A 25,136-nucleotide genomic window follows, 5' to 3' on the forward strand; every position below is an offset into this window, starting at 1 on the left:
TCTCTCTAGTTGTGGCGTGCGGGTTTTCTCTCTCTAGTTGAGGCACGCAGGCTCAGTAGTTGTGGCGCATGGGCTTAGTTGCCCCGCGGCATGTGGGATCTTAATTCCCCGACCAGGGATCGAACCCGCGTCCCCTGCATTGGAAGGCGGATTCTTTACCCCTGGACCACTGGGGAAGTCCCTTACCAACATTTTTAAGTGTACAGTTCAGTGGTATTAAAGATGTTCATAAGGTTGTGCAACCATCACCAACATCTATCCCCCGAATTTTTGTCTTGTAAAAAATGCTATACTCATTAAACAGTAACTCCCCATTTCCTCCCCCTCCCCCTCAGCCCCTGGCAACCACCATTCTCCTTTCTGTCTCTATGGTCTTGACTACTCCAAATACCTCATGTAAGTAGAATCATACAGTCTTTTTGTGACTGGCTTCTTTCAGTTGGCATAATGTCCTCAGGGTTCATTCATGTTGTAGAATTTCTTTTTTGAAGCTGAATAATATTCCATTGTATGTCTATACCACATTTTGCTCATGCATTCTTTTGTAGATGGACTCTTGGGTTGCTTCCACCTTTTGGCTATTGTGGATAATGCTACTGTGAACACGGATACACAAATATCTCTTTGAGATCCTGCTTCCAGTTCTTTTGCACATACACCCAAAAATGGAATGGCTATATCACTTGATAATTCTAGTTTTAATTGTTTGAGGAACTGTCTTTCTGTTTTCCACAGTGATTTAATCACTTTACATTCCCACCAACAGTGCACAGGGTTCCAATTTAAGAACATTCTCACCAATAGTTGTTATTTTCTGTTTTGTTTTTTTTTATGGTAGCCATCCTAATGAGTGTGAGGGGTGTCTCATTGTAGTTTTGATTTGCATTTCCCTAATGATTAGTGGTATTGGGGGTCTTTTCATGTCTTCATTGGCCATTTGTTTAGGGGGGTGGTTTCTTTTGGCCATTCTGCGGCTTATGGGGATCTCAGTTCCCAGACCAGGGATTAAACCTGGGCCACAGCAGTGAAAGCCCAGAATCCTAAACATTAGGCCATCAGGGAACTCCCCTTTATTGGCCATTTATAAATCATCTTAGGAGGAATGTCTGTTCAAGTCCTTTGCCCATTTTCGATTGGGTTATTTGCTTTTTTGTTGTTGGGCTTTAGAAGTTCTCTATATATTCTGGATTTTAATCCGTTAACAGATATATGATTTGCAAATATTTTCTCCCATTCTGTGGATTGCCCTTTTACTCTATTGATAGTATCTTTTGATGCGCGAAATTTAAAATTTTTGTGAAGTCTAATTCTGTTTTTTCTTTTGTTGACTATAGAGTTTTGTATTGCTTTTTAAATTTAACATATGAGCACTTTCCCATGTTATTAAGTTTACTCTCTAGAAACACTACTTTAATGTGTATATCATATTCAAGCTATGACAGTACCAGCCCCCTAGGGGAGTCATTTTGCCAGTTTCTAAGATTGTGCCATTTGTCATAATAAGTAGCACTGGAAGGGACATCCCTTTACTTCAGTCTGTGGTCACCTCTCTGACAGGATCCTTGCCTTGCATTCTGAGAAATGAGGCTACGTGAACAAAAGACCTTTTAGTTGTACATTTGGGTTTTGTGTGAGTTTTTGCTTGCTTCCTTTCATGTCTTCCAGACTTCCACTGTGTGAAGGACTAAGCCAAGTGGTTTTTTCTGTAGAGATTTGGGCTTCCTTGCAGGATGGCTCTAAACCAGGTGTGGGCTCCAGGCCCCTGGAGCTGAGCCATCTCTGATGCTTGAGGGGCTTTTGTCCTTCTGGGCTGCCGCTGTGGTCTTGATTAACCAGGCCATCTCTGCCTATAGCCCAGCTCCTGTGGAGATGCTGAACCTGAAGCTTCGCCGGCCAGCCTTCGGCGATGATATTGACCTCAATGCCACCTTTAATGTGGATACTCCCCCAGCCCAGCCCTCCAGCACCCAGCATGGCCATGCCAAGAGGCTCTTCCCAGAGAAGGCACAGTAAGTGGTAGCCCCTGGCCCTTCCACAGCCTGGAGGGAGGATGGCTAAGAGATCTCTGCAGGGCCTACCCTAATAACTCTGAGTGGCTGACAGGGCAGTGAGGGTCACCTGGGCTTGGCCATGGCCATGGCCATGGATTTGGTTCCAGCTACCTTTCTGCCCTCTCCTGAGTACTCAATCTGTACAAAGCCCTTCTGTTGCTTGTCTCATTAATCTTCACAATCACCCTTCAAGCAAAGTTGGGGATGTGAATTAGAGAGAACATGGGGGTCCCAGCAGGGGCAGGTCTGGGCTGATGCTGTTGGGAGGCAGGGTGCTCCCAGTACCTTGAATGGGCTCGCTGGAGTCTTAAGTCAGGGACTCTGAACTTCCTCTTCCATTGTGTGCCCCACAGGCTCATGCTTGAGGCAGGACCATATCAGACCATGGAACCAGAGCCCTACCACTTAAGGAGGTAGCCCACAGGGGCAGACATGAAAAGCTATGAGGAGCTGCAGTGGTATGGGTGGGACCTGCACTATTGGTACAGTGGGACTGGGAGTAGGGAGGCTGTCTCCTTGGCCAGGCAGGCCACTAGTTCATCATGGAGACAAGAGCTACTCCTGTACATCCATGTAGTTGTACGCTGCTCAGGTAAGGGAGTCAGGGGCTGAGCAAGTTTTTTCTCAGTCAAAGACTTTGGACATGAGAGAAAGAAATTGAGATATTAGGCAGTGGAGGTAGAGGAGGCCCAGGGAGAGGACAAAAGGGAAAGCCAGCTGGATTTTCTACCCCTCCCCAGACTCAGGGGCAGAGGCACCAGTGCTGTATAGGGCCAGGCCTGGTAGCAGTGAGAAACAAACGTAGAACATGGGGGCTACAGTCAGGGGGCCTATCAGTGCCTGCTCGGTACTCTGGCTTCCTCTTGTTGCCTCTTTAACTATACAGGTTGAAAGTGGGCACCTGGGGCCTGCAGGCTACCATACCTTTTAGAGACATTTCTACCATCTTCAGTGCCTGTGAGGGGGGTGAGGGAGCCCAGCCTCCCCAGAACCGGACTTGCAAGTGGAGCAAGAGGAGATTCTTCCCATGGTCATCATGCGGCATCACCACAGGCTATGGGGGCAGGAACAGAGGGGTTCAATATTTGCAGGCCCTGATCCTGCCCCTGTCCTTATGGCTTTGAGAATCCACAGGGTCAGCCTTAGGTCACCATTCTCCCACTCTTCTGGGAAGATATGAGAAGAGGGTATCCAGCTGCTAGGGTCCCCAGGAGTTGGATGGAAACACTGGGTCCAGCTCTGGAACTAGGAGTGGCAGACTAGGGCCTGGGGCCATGACCTGTTCTGCCCCAGACCCTACCTGCACAGATTTATCTAGGGAGATGGCCTAACCCTGTGTTCTGAGAGTACTTTACGGGCTCTCTAACTTACTGAGGGTCCTCTGGAGGTGGTGACCCCTCTCTGGGCAGATGGGGCTAGGCCTGAGCTCATTTTCAGGGCATGAGTGGCCTGCCTTCTGTGGGTAGTGAATTTGTTGGGCTCTCCAGCCCCACATACAGCCCAGGATGTGGTGAGGTGACTGAGAGCCCATCATTCCAATGGTGAGTGGAATTGGTTTGTCCCTGAGTGGAAGCCACAAGATTGGAATATGGCCCAACCTCCCCTGCCTCCACCACTCTGGTGGCTGTGGCTATCCAGCTGTTCACAGACCTGCTCTTGGGGTAGGGATTACTGAGGTGCCTTGCCCAGCACGCAGCCATGCCAGCAGCCATGCCACGCGGTGGCTCCCCAAGGGGAATGTGCTGAGCCTGGTTCGCCTGCCCCCCCCTTTTAAAAATATATTTATTTGTTTGCTTGTTTGTTTATGGCTGCGTTGCATCTTTGCTGCACGGAGGTCTTTCTCTAGTTGCGGCGAGCGGGGGCTACTCTTCCTTGCAGTGCGCGCGCTTCTCCTTGTGGTGGCTTCTCTTGTTGCAGAGCACGGGCTCTAGGCATGTGGGCCTCAGTAGTTGTGGCTCACGGGCTCTAGAGCACAGGCTCAGTAGTTGTGGCTCACAGGCTCTAGAGCACAGGCTCAGTAGTTGTGGCGCACAGGCTTAGTTCCTCCGCGGCATGTGGGATCTTTCCACACCAGGGCTCGAACCCGTGTCCCCTGTATTGGCAGGCGGATGCTTAACCACTCTGCCAACAGGGAAGTCCCTCACCTACCCCTTATGTCTTGCTCACCTGCCTCTTGTCTTCACGTTTTGCTCTTGCAGTTCTCCCGTTCAGGACGTTCTCAAGAAGATGCCCAAAGGCCCCAAGCAGGTAAGGCTTCCCAGAAGAAGCTCAGGCAATCACCCTCCAACTCTGGCCGGGACTGAGTATGAATCTGGTTTTCTGAGAGGTCAGGGTCTTGCCAGAGTCCTCTCACCCCTGGAGGACTGAAGCACTTTGGAGCCACCCTGGGAACCCTACTCACTGTCCTTCCTGCCTCCTGATGAAGCATCAGAGATCCTGATCCTATTCCAACACACCTCCTACCCTCCTTGTTTGCTGCCATCCGGCTTATCAAGCCTGGCTCTGGGGTCTCCTCTGCAGGAGTCCCAGCTCTTGCTGGGTGGCCAGCGCTGTCTGGGAGAGCCTGATGAGGAGCTGGCTGGTGCCTTCCCTGTCTTCATCCGGAATGCTGTCCTGGGCCAGAAACAGACCAAGAGGACCAGGGCAGAGCCCTGTCGCAGCACAGATGCAGTGAGTGTGGTTTCCTAAAAGTGGCAAGTGCCAGCCTCCTTGGGGGTGGGGCTGGGTGGCCAGCCCCCTAGCCCATTAGCCTGGCCCACTCACCTCTTCCTTCTGCTTTAGGTAAGGACTGGCTTCGATGGACTTGGAGGCCGGACAAAATTCATCCAGCCTGTATCCTTGTTCTGTAGCATTGGGCTGAGCTGAGCTGTGGCGCCCACATCATCCCTCACCTGTACCCCCAGACCCCAGCCCACCAGTGGCTGCAGCCCCAGGTGTGCAGAGCCAGACCTTACTCAGTATAGCAGGGCTGCCCACCACCAAGTCTGAGCCTTTCCTGCCCTGCATTCCATTCCAGTCCCCTCTTTAGGCCTCTTCCTTGACATTTCCTTCAGACTGACACGACTATGATCCGCTCACTGCCCGTTAAACCCAAGCCCAAGGCCAGGGCTAAGCAGAGACTGGGGGCCAGGACAGTGCTCCCTCCCTCCCAGGCCAAGCTGGACACCTTCCTGTGGTAGTGAGAACAGTGAGTCTGATCAGTGGCCAGATACATGCCTCTGACTTATAGGCCGAGGACTGCGGACTGGCTCGGCAGATGGTTTGCGGGGCATGGCCCCTCTTCTAGGACCAGCCCTGAGGACAAGGATAAACAAGAAGATGGGGGTGAAGGTGAGGCCCAGAAACTGTGCTTTTCCTGCACACACACACTGCCCCACCCCCCATCATACTGGGTCTCCCTGTGAGAGCTGATGTGATCAGCTCACTGTTCCTGCCAGCAGGGTTTGCTCCGTATTCCAGGCTCCCATTTATAGCCATGATCGGATGTGGCTGGGCTGCTTCTGGTCCTCCAGACCAGGGTTTTTTGTTGACTGTAAGGACCAAAGTGCTTGAGGCTTCTCAGGCAGCCTCAGCCTGCCCAAGCTTCTGCCTGTCTCTCTGACTTGCTGTTGGCCTGGACCAAGCAGGGCGGGGAATGGGGGATGGTGGTAGGGAGGAGGGGGGCCAGATTTCTTCGTGAAATAAAAAAGATAGAGTCTTTTCTTCCTGACTCTGGGAGTGTAAATTTGCCCTCACTTTGGAGAACTGTCTGGCATGATTTTCTAAAGCGGGACCTTCACCTAGACCCAGACCCAGCAGCTTCACGCTTAGGCATTTGCCCTCTCATAGGGCACAGGGAGACTGTAGCAAGAGTGACATCACCTCAGCTTTGTCCAGAGTCTCTAACCTGGGCACAGTGCAAAGGCCATAAGCAGGAAAGCAAATGGGTGAACTAGGGTTTAGACACACAGGGAACTCACAGCAAGCACAACAAATGACCAGTGACACCCCCCTCTTCACCTTTCAACTCTGCCAGACAGATTGCTAGCCTCTGCATCTTAGCTTCAAAAGCACTTTCTCCCAGAAGACTTCCCTTTGAACTTCTAGCTTGGATGAGGACCCCTAAACTTTCCTCTCTCACTACTGGATGGGAGTTCACCTGTTTCTGCAGATCCCAGCATGGACCTGGCACAGGGGAGAATGCTTCAGGCTGAGAGTGCCCAGCTGCTCTCCAGCAGGTGTGGAGGAGCCTTGGGCTTCTTGGGGAGGAAGTGACGCTCTTGGTTATGGGGGTTGGACCCCTCTGGTGCTGCCTTGAGACAGGGACAGTTAGTGAGGGGAAGTGTAGCATCAAGTTAAGGGTGCAGTGGCTGGCTAATAGCTTTCTTATAGATCAGTAATGAACAATTCAAATTATTTTTAATTTTTTTAAAAATGTTTATTTGGCTGCATCAGGTCTTAGTTGCAGCACATGGGATCTTCGTTGTGGCATGCAAACTCTTAGTTGTGGCATGTGGGATGTAGTTCCCTGACCAGGGATTGAAACTGGGCCCCCTGCATTGGGAACATGGAGTCTTAGCCACTGGACCACCAGGGAAGTCCCAACAACTAAAATTAAAAACCCAATACCATTTACTTCAGCACCAAAAAAGAAGAAGAAAAAAGAAAACAAATATTTAGGTATAAATCTAACAAAATATGTACAAGATCTCTGTGAGGGAAAACTACAAGACTCTGGGTCTATACATACAATGGAATATTACTCAGCCTTTTAAAAAGTTCTGAAACATGCTATAACATAGATGAACCTTGAAGACATTAAGCTAAGTGAAATAATCCAGGGACAGAGGACAAATACTGTATAATTCCATTTATATGAGAAACCTAGAGTAGTCAAATTCATAGAGACAGAAAGTAGAATGGCTGTTGCCACGGGTGGGGAAGGAGGGAATGGGAAGTTATTATTTAATGGGTTGAGAGTTTCAGTTTAGGAGGATGAAGTTCTGGAGATGAATGGTGGTGATGGTGGCACAACAATGTGAATGTCTTTAATGCTACTGAACCGTACATTTAAAGATGTTAAAATGGTAAATTTCATTTTATGCATATTTTATCACAATAAAAAAAAGGACCGAAATTCTGATACATGCTACAACCTAGATGAATGTTGAAAAGGTATGCTAAGTGAAATAAATGAGACACAAAAGGGCAAATACTTTATAATTCCACCTACATTAGGTACCTAGAATAGGGAAAGTCATAGAGACAAAATAGAATAGAAGCTCCAGGGAAACAGGGGATCTAAGATTGTTGAAGAGTTACTTTTCAATGGATACAGTATTTCTCTTTGGGATAAAGAAAAAGTTCTGGAAATAGTGGTGATGGTTACACAATATTGTGAATGTACTTAATGCCACCGAATTGTACATTTAAAAATGGTTAAAACCACAATTTTAAAAAATATCTACTTCTATTTTAATAAGAGTTAAAAAAAATCAGGAATGGATGTTGAATTTCATCAAATGCCTTTTGGTATCTATTTGAAGATACCACTTACTTAAGAATCTGGCCCTGGTTTCTGTACCTAGTACGTATAACACAGCCAATAAATGTTCACTGAATGAAAAAAAAAAACCCACAATTAGCTACTACTTTACACCCTCTAGGATGGATATAATTTGAAAAAAAAAAAAAAGGAAAACCAGTTTGGCCATGATGTGGAGATCACTTCTGTACATTGCTTGTGGAAAGTAGCTTTTTGGTCTGTCAAAAAATTAAACATAGAATTACCATGTGACCCAGCAATTCTACTCCTAGACATATACCCCAAAGAATTGAAAACAAGTACTCAAATACTTGTCCAAGAACAATCGTAGTAGCACAATTCATAATATCCAAAAGGCATAAACAACTCAAATGTCAACAGGTGACTGGATAACAAATTGTGATATATGCCTCTGATGGAATATTATTCAGCCATAAAAAGGAATGATGTACCGATACATGCTACAATTTGGATTAACCTCAAAAAGATTAAGTGAAGGAAAACAGATACCAAAGGTCACATTTTGTATGATTCCTTTTATATAAAATATCCAGAATGGGCAAATGCCTAGCGACAGAAAGCATATAAGTGTTTGCCAGGGGGTGAGATGTGGGATGTGGGATGGGTAGCAATTATTTAACATGGTTGTGGTGTTTTTCAGTGGGTGATGAAGTCTTGAAACTAGAGAGAGATTGTGGTTGCACAACATGGTCAATACACTAAATGCCACTACATTGTATACTTTAAAATGGTTATTTTAATGTTGTATGGATTTTACCTCAATTTTAAAAAAAGAATTTATGATAGCACCTGGTTTAGCTATTGTGGACTTTTGTGGGGAGCTGTGGTCCATCCTCTAAAGAACTGGCCCCAAGTTCCTAAGAAGGCAGAAGGGGACATCTGTGGGTGAAGGGTACACAGGATCTCTCCTTTCTATTTTTGCAGCTTCCTCTGAGTCTATAATTATTTCAAAATAAAAGTTTAAATGACAAATAAGGACACGTGATCATGGCTGCCCCATGCCTCCCACTCTCAGGGCTGGCACTCAGAGACTGAGAACCCTCTTTGAGTCCTGGCACTCATCAGTGAGAGATCCTGACAGGCCACCTAGAGCTGCCGACTGTCCTGACCAGGCAGCTGTGGGCAGAGGGGAATCCCTGATCCCTGAGGAGATGGCGCAGGGGCACACAGGTGCTCTCAAAGATGTTAGGCTCCACCCCAAGTCTGTAGTTTAAACCCTGGATGTGGGACAACATAATCCATAAGCTCTCACAGCCTCTGGGATGGGACTGGCTCTGCTCTCTAGGGTCTCTAAGTCTCTGTGTGTGGTTAGGAGACCAGGTGAGTGCTCAGGACAAGGGAGTTCCTACCGGTACTCTGTGGGCAGGAAGCCCATCCAGGCAGGGGCCCCTGAGGGGGATAGGGGCCTGAGGTTCAGGACATCTAGGGAGCTACAGGAGACTGCATGGATCCCTCCTATGGCCCTGCCCCCTCCCTCAAGAGAAATACCTGCTCTCCCAGAGGGGGAACAGATCCAGGAATTCTGTCTTACCTTACCAGTGCCCTAGAGCTGCCAGAACTCTTCCTTGCCTGGCTAGGCTGTGCTGGACAGGCTGGAGGCAGGACCAGGAGCCTGCTCAGTCTAGTTTCACTTTCACTTTTGCTTTCCCCCCGAAATGACAGAGGAACCAGGAAGAAAGCTGTGACTAGCAGTGTCCTTCACTCCTTAGCCTTAGTGCCTGTTTGCACTGGCTCCTGCTGGCACTACCTGCCACGCAGAGACCCTATCTGTAAGCGCTGCAGCCTGTTTTCCGGCCCCAGGCCTCAGGATGGATGTCTTGGAGACCTCCAAGTTGCTGGATGAAGAGCTATACTCGCGGCAGCTGTGAGGCCCGAGGTGGGGAGGAGAGCGGGGTGGCCTTCTGACTTCTGATCTCCAATCGCCTGCCCTCTTACTTCCCACCCACAGGTATGTGCTGGGCTTGCCAGCCATGCAGAGGATTCAGAGAGCCAAGGTGCTACTGTCAGGCCTGCAGGGCGTGGGGGCTGAGGTGGCCAAAAACCTGGTCCTGATGGGCGTGGGCAGCCTCACTCTTCATGATCCCCACCCTACCTGTTGGTCTGACCTGTCTGCCCAGGTGAGGGTCCTGGGGGGCTATGGGTTTCCAGACCATAGCCCTTGGGGAGAGGGCCCAAGAGAAAACTCCTTGCTAAAGCCAGACTGGGTCTCTCTTTAGTTCTTCCTCTCAGAGCAGGACTTGGGAAGGAGCAGGGCTGAGGCATCTCAAGAACTTCTGGCTAAGCTCAGTGGAGCTGTTCAGGTGTGCATCCACACAGGTGACATCACCGAGGACCTGCTGCTGGACTTCCAGGTGCCCTCCCAGCCCTACTCTCCAGGCCAGCCCAGTGTCCCCCTCCAGCCTTTAGCAGCAGGGTGGGCTTGAAGTGGTTCTGGCCCTGCTGATCATGAGGTCCATCCAGGTGGTGGTGCTGACTGCCTCGGAGCTACAGGAGCAGCTGAAGGTGGGCACCATCTGCCATAAACACGGAGTCTGCTTTTTGGTGGCTGACACCCGAGGCCTCGTGGGGTGAGATGGCTTACCTAGCCTGCCACATCACAGGCAGCAACTGGTCCCAGTGCTGTCCCCAGCTCCAGGCTTGCTCCAGATCCCCTCCACCCAACCTCAGGCCTGTCCCGGCATCCCCTCTTGATTATACAGTCCCCAGTCCCATTTGTGTGCTTCCTCTACCCCAGCCTCCAGACTTGATCCAGTAAATCCTTCAAGCCTCTCCCAGCATTCTTTTCCCGATTCCTCTGGGCTTGCCCTAGTGTACGTCACCCTTCACCACAAATGTGGCAGTTAACAACTGAGCCATCTCAGTGACCCCTCCCACCCCACCACAGGCAGTTGTTCTGTGACTTTGGTGAGGACTTCACTGTGCAGGACCCTACAGAGGCAGAACCCTTGGTGGCTGCCATCCAGCACATCTCCCAGGTGGGTGCTAATGTGGGGGGTGCTCACCTACTAAGGATGGGCTGCCAGAGCCTGTGGAAAGCAGGGACAGGCAGCCCTGAGCAAGCCACCTCTTATCCAGGGCTCCCCTGGCATTCTCACTCTGAGAGAAGAGGCTGATGCCCACCGCTTCAACAATGGGGATTTGGTGACTTTCTCAGGCATTGAGGGCATGGTGGAGCTCAACGGCTGTGCTCCTCGGCCTCTCCACGTGCAGAGTTAAGTCAACCCCACTCCAACTCCAGGCTCAGTGCCCAGGTCCCCACTGGGGGTGGACACAGCCTGGTCCTTGGAGATAAGTTCTCCCTCCCCCTTCCTCAGGGTGGAGCAACATCAAGAATGTAGATGCAAGACAGGATGGGGTGTGGGGACTACTCAGGTTCAGAGGGCATACTGACCAGGCTCAATCTCCCCCAGGAGATGGGACCTTGGAGATTGGGGACACAACAACTTTCTCTCATTACTTGCGTGGTGGGGCTGTCACTGAGGTCAAGAGACCCAAGACTGTGAGCCACGTGAGTTCAAGTGCATCTGAGGTTGGGGAGCTTGGGCACCTCGAGGGACCCACAGTGTTCTGGACATGAATGTGAACCGAGTGCCCCCTGCAGGAGCCCCTGGACACAGCCCTGTTTCAGCCCCGTGTTGTGGCCCAGAGTCCCCAGGAAGTTCACCGTGCCCACTGCCTGCATCAGGCCTTCCATGCACTGCACAAGTTTCAGCAGCTCCATGGCCGCCCTCCTAAGCCCTGGGATCCTGTGAGTGGCCCCGATGCCCCTCCCTCCAGCCTCTGTCTTAACGGGGCCTCACCTACCAGGAGGCAACAATGACTGTCTTACAGATCCAAGACTGAATCCAGAAGCAGTTCCCCGCTCATATAAAGGAGATGGTACACAGTATCTGTAGACCAGAGGCTGGGTCCATGAAAGGGCCAAGCACAAAGCCTGGGGACCCATGCTACTCCTAACCCCTAAGATCTGGCCTGGAAGGTGCCTCCAGGTTGGGGAAGCCTCCAGGGCCATTGTCTGGCACCGGGCATCCACTAGTGGGACCCTCCCACTCAGGCTTCTGCTTCCTCTTCTGTGGAACAGGGTGGATGGCTGCCTGAAGGTTTCAAATGGGGAGTGGAGCTCAAGCTGGGGCTGCTTTACCGACGGAGTTCTACCCGATAGGTTGATGCAGAGATGGTGGTGGACCTAGCCCAGGCCCTGGAATCACTGAAGGGGACAGAAGGAGAGCCTTTGGAAGAGCAGCTGGATAAGGCTCTGGTGCGGAGAGTTGCCCTGAGCAGTGCTGGTGGCTTGAGCCCCATGGCAGCTGTGCTGGGTGCAGTGGCTGCTCAGGAAGTGCTGAAGGTGGGTACAGGTAGAGGCAGGGCGGGGCTGGGAAGGGTGCAGAGGTCGGTGTGGGTGCCACAGGGTGCCCAACACCAGATAGTGACCCTGGGGGTTTCACCAACCTGGGTGCAGCCCTCAGCCAGGATCTGATGGGATTAGGAGGTGGGAAGAGTCCCCAGACTGAAGTGCTGACTTCTAGGCAGTCTCCAAGAAGTTTATGCCCCTGGACCAGTGGCTGTACTTTGATGCCCTTGATTGCCTTCCAGAAGATGAGGAGCCCTTTCCCAATCCTGAGGACTATGCACCGGTGAGAACCTGGGGTAGGGGTGCAAGCCTTATCCAAACTCAGGACTGGGGGGAAAGAGGAAGCACGGTCCCGAGATCCTGACCTGGAAAACTGGGTGCAGGAGGGAGATGCAGCACAGGCCAGTGGCCATCACTGACCCCTGTCTGTGTCCCCTAGAGAGACTGCCGCTATGACGGGCAAATTGCAGTGTTTGGGGCTGGTTTTCAGGAGAAGCTGAGCCACCAGCGCTACCTCCTGGTGAGCTATGTCGTGAGGTTGGGAGTATGTGGAAGGGCAAGTCCTGGCCCTCTGGCTAAGGTTGCTCCTGCTGGCAGGTGGGTGCTGGCGCTATCGGCTGTGAGCTGCTCAAAGGCTTTGCCCTAGTGGGCCTGGGTGCTGGCGGCAGTGGGGGCGTGACTGTTGCTGACATGGACCACGTGGAGCGCTCCAACCTCAGCCGGCAGTTTCTCTTCAGGCCTCAGGACTTTGGTGTGAGTGCTGACCTAGCCCCACACCCGTGTCCTGGACTGTCCTCCCACAATGCACCCCTTCCCCCACCCAACGTCTTCCTGCTTTCTTCTCAGAGGCCAAAGGCGGAGGTGGCTGCAGAGGCCGCTCGCCGCCTGAACTCAGACTTGCAGGTGACCCCGCTCACCTACCAGCTGGATCTTACTACAGAGCACATCTATGGGGACAACTTCTTCTCCAGTGTGGATGGCGTGGCTGCTGCCCTGGACAGTTTCCAGGCCCGTGAGTGCTCAAGCCTAGAACTCACCCTTTGTCTGAGGCTGTGCCAGCCCCACTTCTGACCCTCTGCCCCCTTCGCCAGGGCGCTATGTGGCTGCTCGCTGCACCCACTATCTGAAGCCACTACTGGAGGCGGGCACAAAGGGCACCTTGGGCAGTGCTTGTGTGTTCATACCACACGTGACTGAGGACTACAGAGCCCCCGCCTCCGCTGCAGCTTCTGAGGATGCCTCCTACCCTGTCTGCACCGTGCGGCACTTCCCCAGCACAACCGAGCACACCTTGCAGGTGAGAAGAACCCCAGAGACTCCTACCCACCTGGCTCAGTCCTCAGCTGCAGACCCCTTTGCCAACCGGCACCTCATGGTTCCTCCCTCCCCTCACAGTGGGCCCGGGATGAGTTTGAAGGACTTTTCCATCTGTCTGCCGAGACCGTCAACTGCCACCAACAGTAAGACCACCAACAAGGGTGAATGGGAGTCCAGGCTCCCTAACACCAAGAGGCTTAGGGCTTAGCCTCAGACCTTCTCCTCTGTCCGCAGGGCACTCACGTCTCTGGCACACTTGGATGAGTCACAGGTGCTGACCGTGCAGCAGGTGGTGCTGGGTGTCCTGAGACAGCGTCCACAGACCTGGCGAGACTGCGTGCTTTGGGCCCTTGGCCAGTGGCAACTCTGCTTCCATTATGGCATCACACAGCTGCTGAGCCGCTTCCCACCCGACAAAGTGGGTGGCTAGGGGTCAGGAGGCTGAGGGCTCAGGGTGACCCGACTGAGCCCAGCAGCCTCCATTTCCCTAGGTGCTAGAGAATGGAACTCTTTTCTGGTCGGGTCCCAAACAGTGTCCCCGGCCCTTGGAGTTTGACGCCAGCCAAGTGAGTGGAGTCCCTTGGCGGCCCTGAGATGGGAATATGGCCCCTCAGAGCGGAGGTGGGCACCTCTATATTTTGTAGAGATGCACAGATGCTGAGAGGGAGAGAGCCATGTTTGTGCACATGTGGGTGTCCAAATGGGAGGCAGAAGCAGGCACTCAAAACAGATCCACAAATGGGCGGTGACCCCCACCCCATGCACCCACACAAGCTCACTCAAGCCCATGCAGCCACCCATGCTCTTGGTCTCATTGCAGGACACGCATCTCCTCTACGTGCTGGCGGCTGCCAACCTGTATGCCCAGATGCATGGGCTGCCTGGCTCACGGGACCAGACTGCGCTCAGGCGACTGCTGAAGTTGCTGCCATTGCCTGACCCCCAGGACTTTGCCCCCATTTTTTCTAGTGACCTGGAGCTGGCTTCGGCTTATGCTGAGTTTGGTGAGGTCCCTGACCCTGGCCCCCCGTGCTGTCACCCAAAGGCCTGACCCTCCTCAGCCTGTGCTGCAGAAAGAAGACAGGGTCTGGGGGCCCTGAAGCCAACTCAATACCTCTCAGGCCCTCTGACCTTGCTTCTCTGTAGCCTTGGGTTCATCCTCTGGCCCCTCAGTAGGTCCTCTCCCTGCTGCCTACCCCACCCCCACCCCACCCCCATTCCTTTGGCAGACTCTCAGCCAAAGAAAACAAAAACAAAAAACAAACAAAAAAACACAAACCATGGGAGCAACTAGCTGTGGCCCCCAGATGAGAACAGAGTCACATAGGTGTGCATGGGCGCACACACACACACATACACACACACAAGTGAGGGCTGGGGCTGCTAGACAGGAGACTGCACCATCCATCAAGGGGTCTCCCTTAAAGTGGTAAGTGATAGGCTTGGCAGGGACCAAGGATAGGCAGCAGGCTCCAGAGGAGCGCAGGACATGGGGACTAAGGACTGCCCCAACACCCCCTTCTCCTGACAGGCCCTGAGCAGTCGAAGCAACTGCATGAAGCCCTGGAAATCTGGACTGTGGGCCCTCCCCTGGAACCCTTGACATTTGAGAAGGTGGGAGCCCAAGTGGGGGTGAAGGGCCGGGCTAGAGAGGTTGTTGGGGAAGGTCAAGAGCTAAGAAGGTAGCTTTGAAGCCCCTTGGCCTGAGTTTTCCTCCCAGAAGGACCCCAGAAGCAGCTCAGCTTCCCTGAGCCTCAGCCTCCTTATCTGTTAAGTGGGGAGATATGAGCATCCACCCCACCGAATTGCGTGAAGAGCTGTGCAGTGGCACAGGGTCGGCCGAGGTGAGGGGCACTGGGACAATGCTAATACTACTGTGCCTTGGGCCTCACAGGACAATGATTTCCATGTGGATTTTGTGGCGGCAGCGGCGAGCCTGCGAGCTCAGAATTATGGGATCCCACCAGCCGATCGCACCAAGGTACCCTGCCCCTTGGGGCTCAGGCCTGGAGGTGGGGGTCAAACCCTAGCCTTATGCCTTGGGCCCAGACCAAATCTCCTGTCCTTGGCAGACCAAGCGAATTGTGGGCCAGATTACCCCAGCCATTGCCACTACTACGGCAGCTGTGGCTGGCCTGGTGGGCCTGGAGCTGTATAAGGTGGTGGGCAGCCCACGGCCCCGCAGTGCCTTTCGCCACAGCTACCTGAACCTGGCTGAAAACTACTTTAGCCGCTGGGTACCTCACGCCCCAGCCATCCAGAAGGTGAGCCCTTGACACCCCACCCATACCAGACCTGAGTTTTCCCTGCACCTACCCAAACAGGCCCTACTTCAGCTTCAGGCTCTCATCAGGACCCAGACTCTGGGGGAGTCATCAAGACTCCCTCCAGTCGCCTCCCTGCTGCAAAGCCAGGCTGGGACCTGTCAGACACAGGAAGCAGCCGTCAGCCACCCCCACCCCCCAACAGTCAGGGTCTGGGGGAGCTGCAGCTTTAACTCATTAGTGGAGCCAGACATCCCCCGCAGTTCCCTCCTTCCCAGAAGTGCCCCTGAGGGGGAGAGGGGACTAGGGCCCTAGCCCCAAACAGAGCCTAATATCGGCCTGCAAAGCATGGGGATCCTGGCCCGCCCCCTCGACCTGAGTTAAAGGGCACTGAGCTCACCACCACGGGTGTGGGGTGTGCAGCCCTGTGGGGATGTGTGCATTCATGTCACAGGTGTGAGTGCACACTGGTCTGGGCATCCCTGGCCCTGTGGTGTGTGGGCATGGAGGGAGCATGCTTGCACATCTGTGTGCCAGATGGGACTGCAGGGCTCTTTCACAATGTGGGCTTGCGTGTGTGTGCATGTGAGTACACATGTGGGCTTGTGTACATGTGTGTTCCTTCAAGTGTAGGGCTATGAATGCCCCTGGCTGTGTGCCCAGGCTCTGCAATAGTTGGCATTTCCTTAGGGCAGAGAGAATTCCCTCACCAGGGGAGAGGGGAGAGGTCATGGGCCAGCACTGGGCTTTTGCTGAGCAGCCCTGGGGTCCCTCAGGGCACAGCACACAGAGCCCCTTTGTGAGGGGCCCCTCCTCTAGCTAGAACACAAGCTGCCTTTGTCCATGGAGGAGGGGGAGGGGAAGGGTCCCCCATCTCACCTCTGGCCTCGTCTCAGCTTGACCCCACTGTGTTTTCTGGGGAGCTGGCAGAACTCCTCCTGTCTTGGTGCCTGGCTGCCTGCCACCCTTATGCCCTCAGCTCTGGGTACCAGAACCCCAAGACTCCAGAAATAAGGAAGGAACAAAGGGACAGGAAGAGGAGTCCTCTGTGGACTGTGTTCCTGCTAGAGTCACTGTGCCTCTTGCCATGTGTCCATGAGTAGTCCAAGGCCCTGGTGGTAAAGGATTAGGGGACAGGATTTACCCCACCCCCAGCATCCAGCCTTGCATTTGAGGAACAAGCAGTTTTATCAGAGACTGCAGCAGCCCTGCTCCCGCTTCCTCAGGAAGCATTGCTCCCCCCAACAACACACACACACACACACACACACACACACACACACACACACGACTGTGTGATGGATCGCCTGTTTCCCTCTGTGGGGGCCCCGTAGCCCCATTTCCTGTGCTGGCCCCAGCATGGGCGGGGAGGGTGTTGAGATTCTGGGCCCAGATCCCACCTTCCACCCCCACCCACTGGCTTCTCCTTCCTGCCTCTAGTCCAGCTCCTCCCCTAGGAAAGGGGCCATAAGCTATTGGTAACTGGGGTAGGGGGAGGGTGTGTGTGTAAGAAGCTTCTCACTCCTCCCCACTACCGCCCCCCAGTTCCATCACTGGAAGTGGACCTGTTGGGACCGCCTGGAAGTGCCTGCTGGGCAGCCCGAGAGGACCCTGGAGTCACTGCTGGCCCATGTCCAGGTGTGCCCCATTCCTGCCCTTCCCCCAGGCCTGGCCCAGCCTGGCCCAGCTGGCACCTAACCTGTCTCTCTCTAGAAACTAAATGGGCTGAGGGTGAGGATGCTGCTGCACGGGAAGGCCCTACTCTACTCGGCAGGATGGTCTCCTGAAAAGCAGGACCAGCACCTGTCCCGCAGGTGAGCCCACACCTGGCTTTAACCTCATTCTGTCCCTGGAGGTTGGAGGTGGGGGACAAGCAGCCTTTCCTCTTCCCAATCCCATTTGGGCCCCTCACACCTTCCTGAAGTTTTCTTTTGCCAAATGGAGCCAGCAAATGGGCTGGGGGCGGGGTGAGGGCCAAGAGCCTGAGGAGGGGCCTCTAGGAGCTGCCTGCTTGGCCAGCCCCACCAGCTCACGCCCTGCTCAGCTCCCCTTTCACGGCCCACTCCCAGAGGACTCACAGCTTCCTGCCTCCTGCCCACCCCGCCAGCCGCTCTTAAAATAGTTTCAGATGTTTCCTGTCTTGGGCTGCTCCTGCTCCTGGCTTGGGCTCCTTATGGCCCGCCAACACCCTATAGTCCATGCCAGGACACTCTCTGCCTGCCACTGCTCACCTACCCAATCTCCCCACCCCTCTTCCCCCCATGCCACCAGGGTGACGGATCTGGTGCTGGAGGTGACACGCCAGGTGCCTAAGCCTGGGCAGCGGGTGCTGGTATTGGAGCTCAGCTATGAGGGTGAGAAGGAGGACGTTACCTTCCCACCCTTGCACTACAAGCTGTGACAAGGCAGCAGCCCCACCACCCAGTTCTGTTGAGCCATGCATCCCAAGCCTACAGTAGGCGCTTAATAAATGCTTGTTGAAGGAAGGTGTAAGTGGACAGGATGGATGATGGAACACGGGGCAGACACATGGGGTGTGACATGGACATGACAGGGACCCCTGCAGGGAGGGAAAAGGCTCTTTAGATTCGCCTGCCTGAGTTGTGCCTTGCAGGACTGAGGCTGCCTCCTGGAGCCTCAGGGGTATGGAACCAGGACAGTGCAGAGAAAGGCCTTTATTGTCCCAGGCTGGAGGGCAGGGTCAGAGGTAGCTGACAACATCATTGCAGATGATGGGCTGGCGACTGCGGCAACTCATGAGGGCTGCAAAGCGTGAGACATCTGCAGGCAGTTCGGGTTCCGGGCGAGGTGGGCATGACAGTCGCTTTCCTGCCACTGCTGCCCGGCGTGCCCTGGCCAGCTGGCGCCGCAGCTGCTCAGAGAGGCCAAGCAGGAACTGGGGGGGCCGAGCACGGGCACGGGGCCCACCCCCATTGTCCCCCTCACCTGCTGCCTCGGGCAGCTCCATCCAGTTGTGCACCAAGTCAGCAAAACAGTTGTCTCCCAGCACCAGGGGCTGGCGACTACGACCTCTGCTAAGTAGGGCTGCTGTCCAGTCCTCAGCTTCCAGCCCCTGCCAGTGCTCCAGGCAGGCGTCTGGGGTGGACTTGGGCCGTGGTCGGTGGGCAGGTGGTACACTGGCCGCAGGAGCTCTGCCAGGCAGGGGGATGCCACTGGCCGAGAGGCGCTGTCTACGGGGGGGCCATGCTGAGGGTGCTGGATGCTGGAGTACAGGCAGCTCTTCCTCTCTCCATGTGCTGCCTGACACCTCTGAGAAGCCAGAGTCCCAGTCTAGGGCATGCTCCCTGGGGCCTCCCAAGGCTGCACCCCTGTCTCCTGTCACCACAGCTTCTTCCTCCTCTTCCTCCACACCACAGGCTGAGTCCTCTTCCAAGGCATCTGAGGCCCTGAGCCGGTGCTTGAGCCGCATGCCTGGGCCAGGTTTGGGGGGTTCTGGAAGGGGGCCAGGCATTGGGGGTGAGTCTGTGTCCCGGCCACACAGCTGTGGAAGAAGAGAGGGCAGAAGTCGAAGGAGCAGTGCTTGTCACCCCTGTCTGCCTGGTCAGGCCAATTCCAAAACAGAAGGCCCAGGAGGGCTGGATTGGCCTGCAGGCCTAGGCAGCAAAGCCTCTAGTGGGCACAGGGCCGGCATGGGGCGCTGGCACACGAAGCTCGTGTGGCTCCCATCGGCCGACCTGGTGGCAGTCCGGCAGGCTGCAGCACGCAGCGCCGGGCAAGTCGGTACCCGCCACCAGGGCGGGAGGCAGGGTTGCGGGCCTGCATTGGGAAATAAGTCCTGCTCAGGGCTGGGGGGGGCATCCTGTGACTCTTGAGGGATTCAGCTCCCCAAAGCCCGCAGCGTCTTTCAGAGAAGAATAGAGCACCTGCCAGGTGGGGTATAGAGGACAGAGGTACAGGCCAGCCTGGAATAGGGGGCATCCATAGCAGCGCCACACCTCTTTAGTCCCTCACAGCCCCCTGCTCCGCCCCACAAGAAGTTTCTCCCACCAACTTCCTCCGCCGCGCCGGCAGCACGGCCAGCTGGGCGGCTGTTACTTGATGCCCAGCACAGCTTCCAACCGTCCGAAACCCGACGCGGGCCATCTGGGTCATCTGCGTCGCCCCGCCCCCATCCTGTCTTGGATGGGCACTCGGGAGAGCCCCCCACCCGAGTGCCGTTCGGGCAGGAAGGCAGCCGAGCACCCCACACACGTCCTCACAAGCCACACCCGCTCCCAAGCCTCACCAGTTCCCAGCGGAGCTGGCCCAGGAAACTGTCAAGCCGAGCACTGTGCATGCCCGTTCCGGAGCCCCCGCCAGGCCTGCCAGTTCCTCTTCGAACTCCAGCCAGAGGGATGCGGAGAGGGCCCCGCGGGCCGTCCAGCGGCGCCCTTACCCTCCGCCTGGCTCCGCGGCTCCTCCCTCTCCCTAGCTCCCGCCGTCGCTGCCGCCCCAACATCTGGCAGCCCCGGCCCCGCCCCTAGCGCCGCAGCCAATGGGGCTGGGGCGGGGCTGATGTGGCCCCGCCCCCCGGACTCTGCCGGGTGGGTGAGCCGGACACCCACTACCAACTCCACAGCAGCTCTGGGGGGAGGGGCGGGACTATAGCTGGAAGCTGGGCCGCGTCCGGCCCCTGACTACCCGGGCCGTTGAGCTGACTCCGGGTTCGCTGCATGACCCAGGACAAGTCGCTGCCTTGCGGTAGCCTCAGCTTCCCCATTTTTCCCAGGATAGCGTTGTGGTCCCTCCCGCGCGGGTTCCCCGGCTGCGCCCTTGGGCGGGCCCCCAATCGTCGGATTCGGCACTGATGTGGCCCACTCGCGGTTCGACCCACTGAATCCGCTCCTGTAGCCGGCCTTGACAGTCCCTGGAAGTCATGGGAGGGGTCCGGCCCCTCAGAGGACTCCGAGAACGCCGAACCTCTTTGCAGCACCGGGGAGGAGCCTCGGCCAAGGCCCAGACCCCGCCCTATCTGCCCCTCATCTCGGCCTAGCTAAGCAGGGCTGCCCTCTAGTGGGCAGCGCCTGGTTAGCTGCGATTCCCGCGGCGACACTCCCATCCCCTCTGCCCCAGACCACATGCGGGCTGAGTACAAGGGGCTACGGCGGGGCTCTCTGACCCACCTTCCCTGAGCCCGCTCCATAGTCGGAGGCTAGGTTCAAGGACACAGACTAACTGGAGACAAACTAGACAAGTCTGTAGACAGAAAAATACCAGGGAATGAGGGCAACGGGCCAGGTTGGGAGAGGGGACTCTCAGAGGAGGTGGCATTCTGTATGGGATCTGGATGAGCCATCAAGGGGAGATCAAGAAGAGGGGCATTCTAGGTGGTGGGATCAGCCAGGTACAGGCCCTGAGAGGACAGGAGCTAGACAGGACATAACATAAAGAAGACTTAGATATCTCTGATGGTGGTAGTTGGGGGAGTGAAGAGGTCAGCAAAACCAGGCTCCTAGCAGTCTTAGAAAGGAATAAGGGGTTTTGTTCTTGGTGTGATGGGGAGCAATGGGGGCTTTTGAGCATCACCTGGGCTGCAAAGAAAGGGGGTCCCTTGGGGGAATGTTTTGGAGTTAAAAATCAAGCCTTGCTGATGCATGAGTATGGGAAGAGAAAGAGAAGCATGAAGCATGACTCCTAGATTTCTGGCCTGAACAACTGATTGGATGGAATGGCCATGAATCAATCCAAGCAAGACTGGAGAAGAGTGGGCTTGGAGACGAAAATCAAATGATCATTTGTGGACATGTGACCCTTAAGATGCCTGTTAGGCATCTATGAGGAGATGCGGGGTCAGCCACTGGGTGTGTGACTCTGCTGCCTGGGAGAGAGATCAGGACTGAAGCTTTGGATCTGGGAGGCAAAGTGAGTGGATGGTATTTTTTCTTTTTTTCCAAAAGAGAAGTCATTAATTAAGCAATGCTTTTATTTTTATTTTCACTTATATATTTTTTGAATTTTATTTATTTTTTTATACAGCAGGTTCTTATTAGTTATCTACTTTATACATATTAGTGTATATGTATCAATCCCAATTTCCCAATTCATCCCATCCCCCCACCCCCACCCCACCACTTTCCCCCCTTGGTGTCCATATGTTTGTTCTCTACCTCTGTGTCTCCATTTCTGCCCCGCAAACTGGTTCATCTGTACCATTTTTCTAGGTTCCCCATATATGTGTTAATATACGATATTTGTTTTTCTCTTTCTGACTTACTTCACTCCGTATGAGAGTCTCTAGATCCATCCATGTCTCTACAAATGACCCAAATTCATTTCTTTTTATGGCTGAGTAGTATTCCATTGTATGTATGTACCACGTCATCTTTATCCATTCATCTGTCGATGGGCATTTAGGTTGCTTCCATGACCTGGCTATTGTAAATGGTGCTGCAATGAACATTGGGGTGCATGTGTCTTTTTGAATTATGGTTTTCTCTGGGTATATGCCCAGTAGTGGGATTGCTGGGTCATACGGTAATTCTATTTTTAGTTTTTTAAGGAACCTTCATACTGTTGTCCATAGTGGCTGAATCAATTTACATTCCCACCAACAGTGCAAGAGGGTTCCCTTTTCTCCACACCCTCTCCAGCATTTGTTGTTCGTAGATTTTTCTGATGATGCCCATTCTAACTGGTGTGAGCTGATACCTCACTGTAGTTTTGATTTGCATTTCTCTAATAATTAGTGATGTTGAGCAGCTTTTCATGTGCTTCTTGCCCATCTGTATGTCTTCTTTGGAGAAATGTCTATTTAGGTCTTCTGCCCATATTTTGATTGGGTTGTTTGTTTTTTTAATATTGAGCTGCATGAGCTGTTTATACATTTTGGAGATTAATCCTTTGTCCATTGATTCGTTTGCAAGTATTTTCTCCCATTCTGAGGGTTGTCTTTTCGTCTTGTTTGTAGTTTCCTTTGCTTTCCAAAAGCTTTGAAGTTTCATTAGGTCCCATTTGTTTATTTTTGTTTGTATTTCCATTACTCTAGGAGGTGGATGAAAAAAGATCTTGCTGTGATTTATGTCAAAGAGTGTTCTTCCTATGTTTTCCTCTGAGAGTTTTATAGTGTCCAGTCTTACATTTATGTCTCTAATCCATTTTGAGTTTATTTTTGTGTATGGTGTTAGGGAGTGTTCTAATTTCATTCTTTTACATGTACCTGTCCAGTTTTCCCAGCATCACTTATTAAAGTGATTGTCTTTTCTCCATTGTATATCCTTGCCTCCTTTGTGATAGATTAGTTGACCATAGGTGCGTGGGTTTATTTCTGGGCTTTCTATCCTGTTCCATTGATCTATACTTCTGTTTTTGTGCCAGTACCATATTGTCTTGATTACTGTAGCTTTGTAGTATAGTCTGAAGTCAGGGAGTCTGATTCCTCCAGCTCCGTTTTTTTCTCTCAAGACTGCTTTGGCTATTCGGGGTCTTTTGTGTCTCATACAAATTTTAAGATTTTTTGGTTCTAGTTCTGTAAAAAATGCCACTGGTAATTTGATAGGGATTGCATTGAATCTGTAGATTGCTTTGGGTAGTATAGTCATTTTCACAACATTGATTCTTCCAATCCAAGAACATGGTATATCTCCCCATCTGTTTGTGTCATCTTTGATTTCTTTCATCAGTGTCTTATAGTTTTCTGAGTACAGGATTTTACCTCCTTAGGTAGGTTTATTCCTAGGTATTTTATTCTTTTTGTTACAGTGGTGAATGGGATTGTTTCCTTAATTTCTCTTTCTGATCTTTCATTGTTAGTGTATAGGAATGCAAGAGATCTCTGTGCATTAATTTTGTATCCTGCAACTTTACCAAATTCATTGATCAGCTGATTCACCGATCAGTTTTCTGGTGGCATCTTTAGGATTCTCTATGTATAGTATCATGTCATCTGCAAACAGTGACAGTTTTACTTCTTCTTTTCCAATTTGTATTCCTTTTGTTTCTTTTTCTTCTCTGATTGCCATGGCTAGGACTTCCAAAACTATGTTGAATAATAGTGGTGTGAGTGGACATCCTTGTCTTGTTCCTGATCTTAGAGGAAATGCTTTCAGTTTTTCACCATTGAGAATGATGTTTGCTGTGGGTCTGTCGTATATGGCCTTTATTATGTTGAGGTACGTTCCCTCCATGCCCACCTTCTGGAGAGTTTTTATCATAAATGGGTGTTGAATTTTGTCAAAAGGTTTTTCTGCATCTATTGAGATGATCATATGGTTTTTCTTCTTCAATTTGTTAATATGGTGTATCACATTGATTGATTTGCATATATTGAAGAACGCTTGCATCCCTGGGATAAATCCCACTTGATCATAGTGTATGATCCTTTTAATGTGTTGTTGGATTCTGTTTGCTAGTATTTTGTTGAGGATTTTTGCATCTATATTCATCAGTGATATTGGTCTATAATTTTCTTTTTTTGTAGTATCTTTGTCTGGTTTTGGTATCAGGGTAATGGTGGCCTTGTAGAATGAGTTTGGGAGTGTTCCTTCCTCTGCAATTTTTTGGAAGAGTTTGAGAAGGATGGGTGTTGGCTCTTTAAATGTTTGATAGAATTCACCTGTGAAGCCATCTGGTCCTGGACTTTTGTTTGTTGGAAGATTGTTAATCACAGTTTCAATTTCATTACTTGTGATTTGTCTGTTCATATTTTCTATTTCTTCTTGGTTCAGTCTTGGAAGGTTATACCTTTCTAAGAATTTGTCCATTTCTTCCAGGTTGTCCATTTTATTGGCATAGAGTTGCTTGTAGTAGTCTCTTAGGATGCTTTGTATTTCTGTAGTTTCCGTTGTAACTTCTCCTTTTTCATTTTTGCTTTTTTTTTTTTTTTTTTGTGGTACATGGGCCTCTCACTGTTGCGGCCTCTCCTGTTGTGGAGCACAGGCTCCAGATGCGCAGGCTCAGCGGCCATGGCTCACGGGCCCAGCCGCTCCGCGGCATGTGAGATCTTCCCAGACTGGGTCACGAACCCGTGTCCCCTGCATCAGCAGGCGGACTCTCAACCACTGTGCCACCAGGGAAGCCCCTCCTTTTTCATTTTTAATTTTATTGATTTGAGTCCTCTCCCTCTTTTTCTTGATGAGTCTGGCTAAAGGTTTATCAATTTTGTTTATCTTCTCAAACAACCAGCTTTTAGTTTTATTGATCTTTGCTATTGTTTTCTTTGTTCCTATTTCATTTATTTCTGCTCTGATCTTTATAATTTCACCGAAATTATAAAGCCTGAAACATTCTTTATTTTAAAATCTATTTTATCTGATATGAGTACTGCTACTCCAGCTCTCTTTTGATTTCCATTTGCATGGAATATCTTTTTCTATCCCCTCACTTTCAGTCTGTATCTGTCCCTAGGTCTGAAGTGGGTCTCTTGCAGACAGCATATATATGGGTCTTGTTTTTGTATCCATTCAGGAAGCCTGTGTCTTTTGGTTGGAGCATTTAATCCATTCACGTTTAAGGTAATTATCGATATGTATGTTCCTATTACCATTTTCTTAGTTGTTTTGGGTTTGTTTTTGTAGGCCCTTTTCTTCTCTTGTGTTTCCCACTAAGAGAAGTTCCTTTAGCATTTGTTGTAGAGCTGGTTTGGTGGTGCTGAATTCTCTTAGTTTTTGCTT

General features: G+C 52.1%; 4 protein-coding genes across 11 annotated transcripts in view; 2 read left to right on the forward strand and 2 right to left on the reverse strand.

Annotated features, from left to right (window-relative positions):
- The window catches only part of TRAIP (TRAF interacting protein), a 28,610-nt gene extending 20,980 nt beyond the window's left edge, over positions 1 to 7,630 (forward strand). The window contains exons 10-14 of one of the 2 annotated variants that reach the window (XM_033424378.2): positions 1,854 to 2,009; positions 4,250 to 4,298; positions 4,572 to 4,721; positions 4,833 to 4,883; positions 5,105 to 7,630. In XM_033424378.2, the coding sequence (XP_033280269.1) occupies positions 1,854 to 2,009; positions 4,250 to 4,298; positions 4,572 to 4,721; positions 4,833 to 4,883; positions 5,105 to 5,230 (532 nt within the window). In that variant the 3' untranslated portion in view covers positions 5,231 to 7,630. The remainder of the gene's footprint in view (positions 1 to 1,853; positions 2,010 to 4,249; positions 4,299 to 4,571; positions 4,722 to 4,832; positions 4,884 to 5,104) is intronic. The other variant, XM_004267815.4, reaches the window with a different exon arrangement.
- RBM6 (RNA binding motif protein 6) overlaps positions 1 to 9,241 on the reverse strand; it is a 204,842-nt gene extending 195,601 nt beyond the window's left edge. The window contains exon 1 of the mRNA XM_049716384.1: positions 9,234 to 9,241. The gene's annotated coding sequence lies outside the window, so the exon portion shown is untranslated. The remainder of the gene's footprint in view (positions 1 to 9,233) is intronic.
- Positions 8,810 to 18,014, forward strand: UBA7 (ubiquitin like modifier activating enzyme 7). 7 transcript variants are annotated; one of them, XM_004267814.4, is made up of 24 exons: positions 8,812 to 9,460; positions 9,545 to 9,713; positions 9,813 to 9,947; positions 10,057 to 10,163; positions 10,481 to 10,571; positions 10,672 to 10,807; positions 11,007 to 11,104; positions 11,198 to 11,344; positions 11,759 to 11,941; positions 12,123 to 12,230; positions 12,387 to 12,467; positions 12,545 to 12,700; positions 12,794 to 12,959; positions 13,039 to 13,244; positions 13,343 to 13,407; positions 13,499 to 13,682; positions 13,756 to 13,830; positions 14,085 to 14,268; positions 14,796 to 14,878; positions 15,159 to 15,245; positions 15,337 to 15,528; positions 17,074 to 17,166; positions 17,242 to 17,342; positions 17,800 to 18,014. In XM_004267814.4, the coding sequence occupies exons 1-24, from the start codon at positions 9,405 to 9,407 to the stop codon at positions 17,927 to 17,929; spliced, it is 3,033 nt and encodes a 1,010-aa protein (XP_004267862.1). In that variant the 5' UTR covers positions 8,812 to 9,404; the 3' UTR covers positions 17,930 to 18,014. The 7 variants fall into 7 exon arrangements, with proteins under 7 accessions (XP_033280264.1, XP_033280262.1, XP_033280265.1 ...); XM_033424373.2 differs by lacking the exon at positions 12,545 to 12,700 and having other exon boundaries at positions 8,810 to 9,460; XM_033424371.2 differs by lacking the exon at positions 12,387 to 12,467 and having other exon boundaries at positions 8,810 to 9,460.
- A 174-nt stretch (positions 18,015 to 18,188) lies between these two features.
- Positions 18,189 to 20,413, reverse strand: INKA1 (inka box actin regulator 1). The gene is made up of 2 exons (XM_004267813.4): positions 19,775 to 20,413; positions 18,189 to 19,030 (listed from the first exon to the last, which is right to left on the reverse strand). Exons 1-2 carry the CDS (start codon positions 19,985 to 19,987, stop codon positions 18,230 to 18,232), a joined length of 1,014 nt encoding a protein of 337 aa, XP_004267861.2. The 5' UTR covers positions 19,988 to 20,413; the 3' UTR covers positions 18,189 to 18,229.
- Positions 20,414 to 25,136: the final 4,723 nt, after the last annotated feature.

Source organism: Orcinus orca, chromosome 10, assembly GCF_937001465.1.
Source record: "Orcinus orca chromosome 10, mOrcOrc1.1, whole genome shotgun sequence".
Classification (NCBI taxonomy): Eukaryota; Metazoa; Chordata; class Mammalia; order Artiodactyla; family Delphinidae; genus Orcinus; species Orcinus orca.

What these genes read in the sequence shown, in the direction of transcription:
- INKA1 (XM_004267813.4), bottom strand. Translation starts at nt 19,987, where the DNA reads ATGTTGGGGCGGCAGCGACGGCGGGAGCTAGGGAGAGGGAGGAGCCGC. An exon ending in GCCAGCTCCGCTGGGAACTG is followed by an intron (nt 19,031 to 19,774) that starts GTGAGGCTTGGG and finishes CTTCTTCCACAG; the next exon opens with CTGTGTGGCCGGGACACAGA.
- UBA7 (XM_004267814.4), top strand. Translation starts at nt 9,405, where the DNA reads ATGGATGTCTTGGAGACCTCCAAGTTGCTGGATGAAGAGCTATACTCG. An exon ending in TCAGGCCTCAGGACTTTGGT is followed by an intron (nt 12,701 to 12,793) that starts GTGAGTGCTGAC and finishes CTTTCTTCTCAG; the next exon opens with AGGCCAAAGGCGGAGGTGGC. An exon ending in GACCAGCACCTGTCCCGCAG is followed by an intron (nt 17,343 to 17,799) that starts GTGAGCCCACAC and finishes CCATGCCACCAG; the next exon opens with GGTGACGGATCTGGTGCTGG.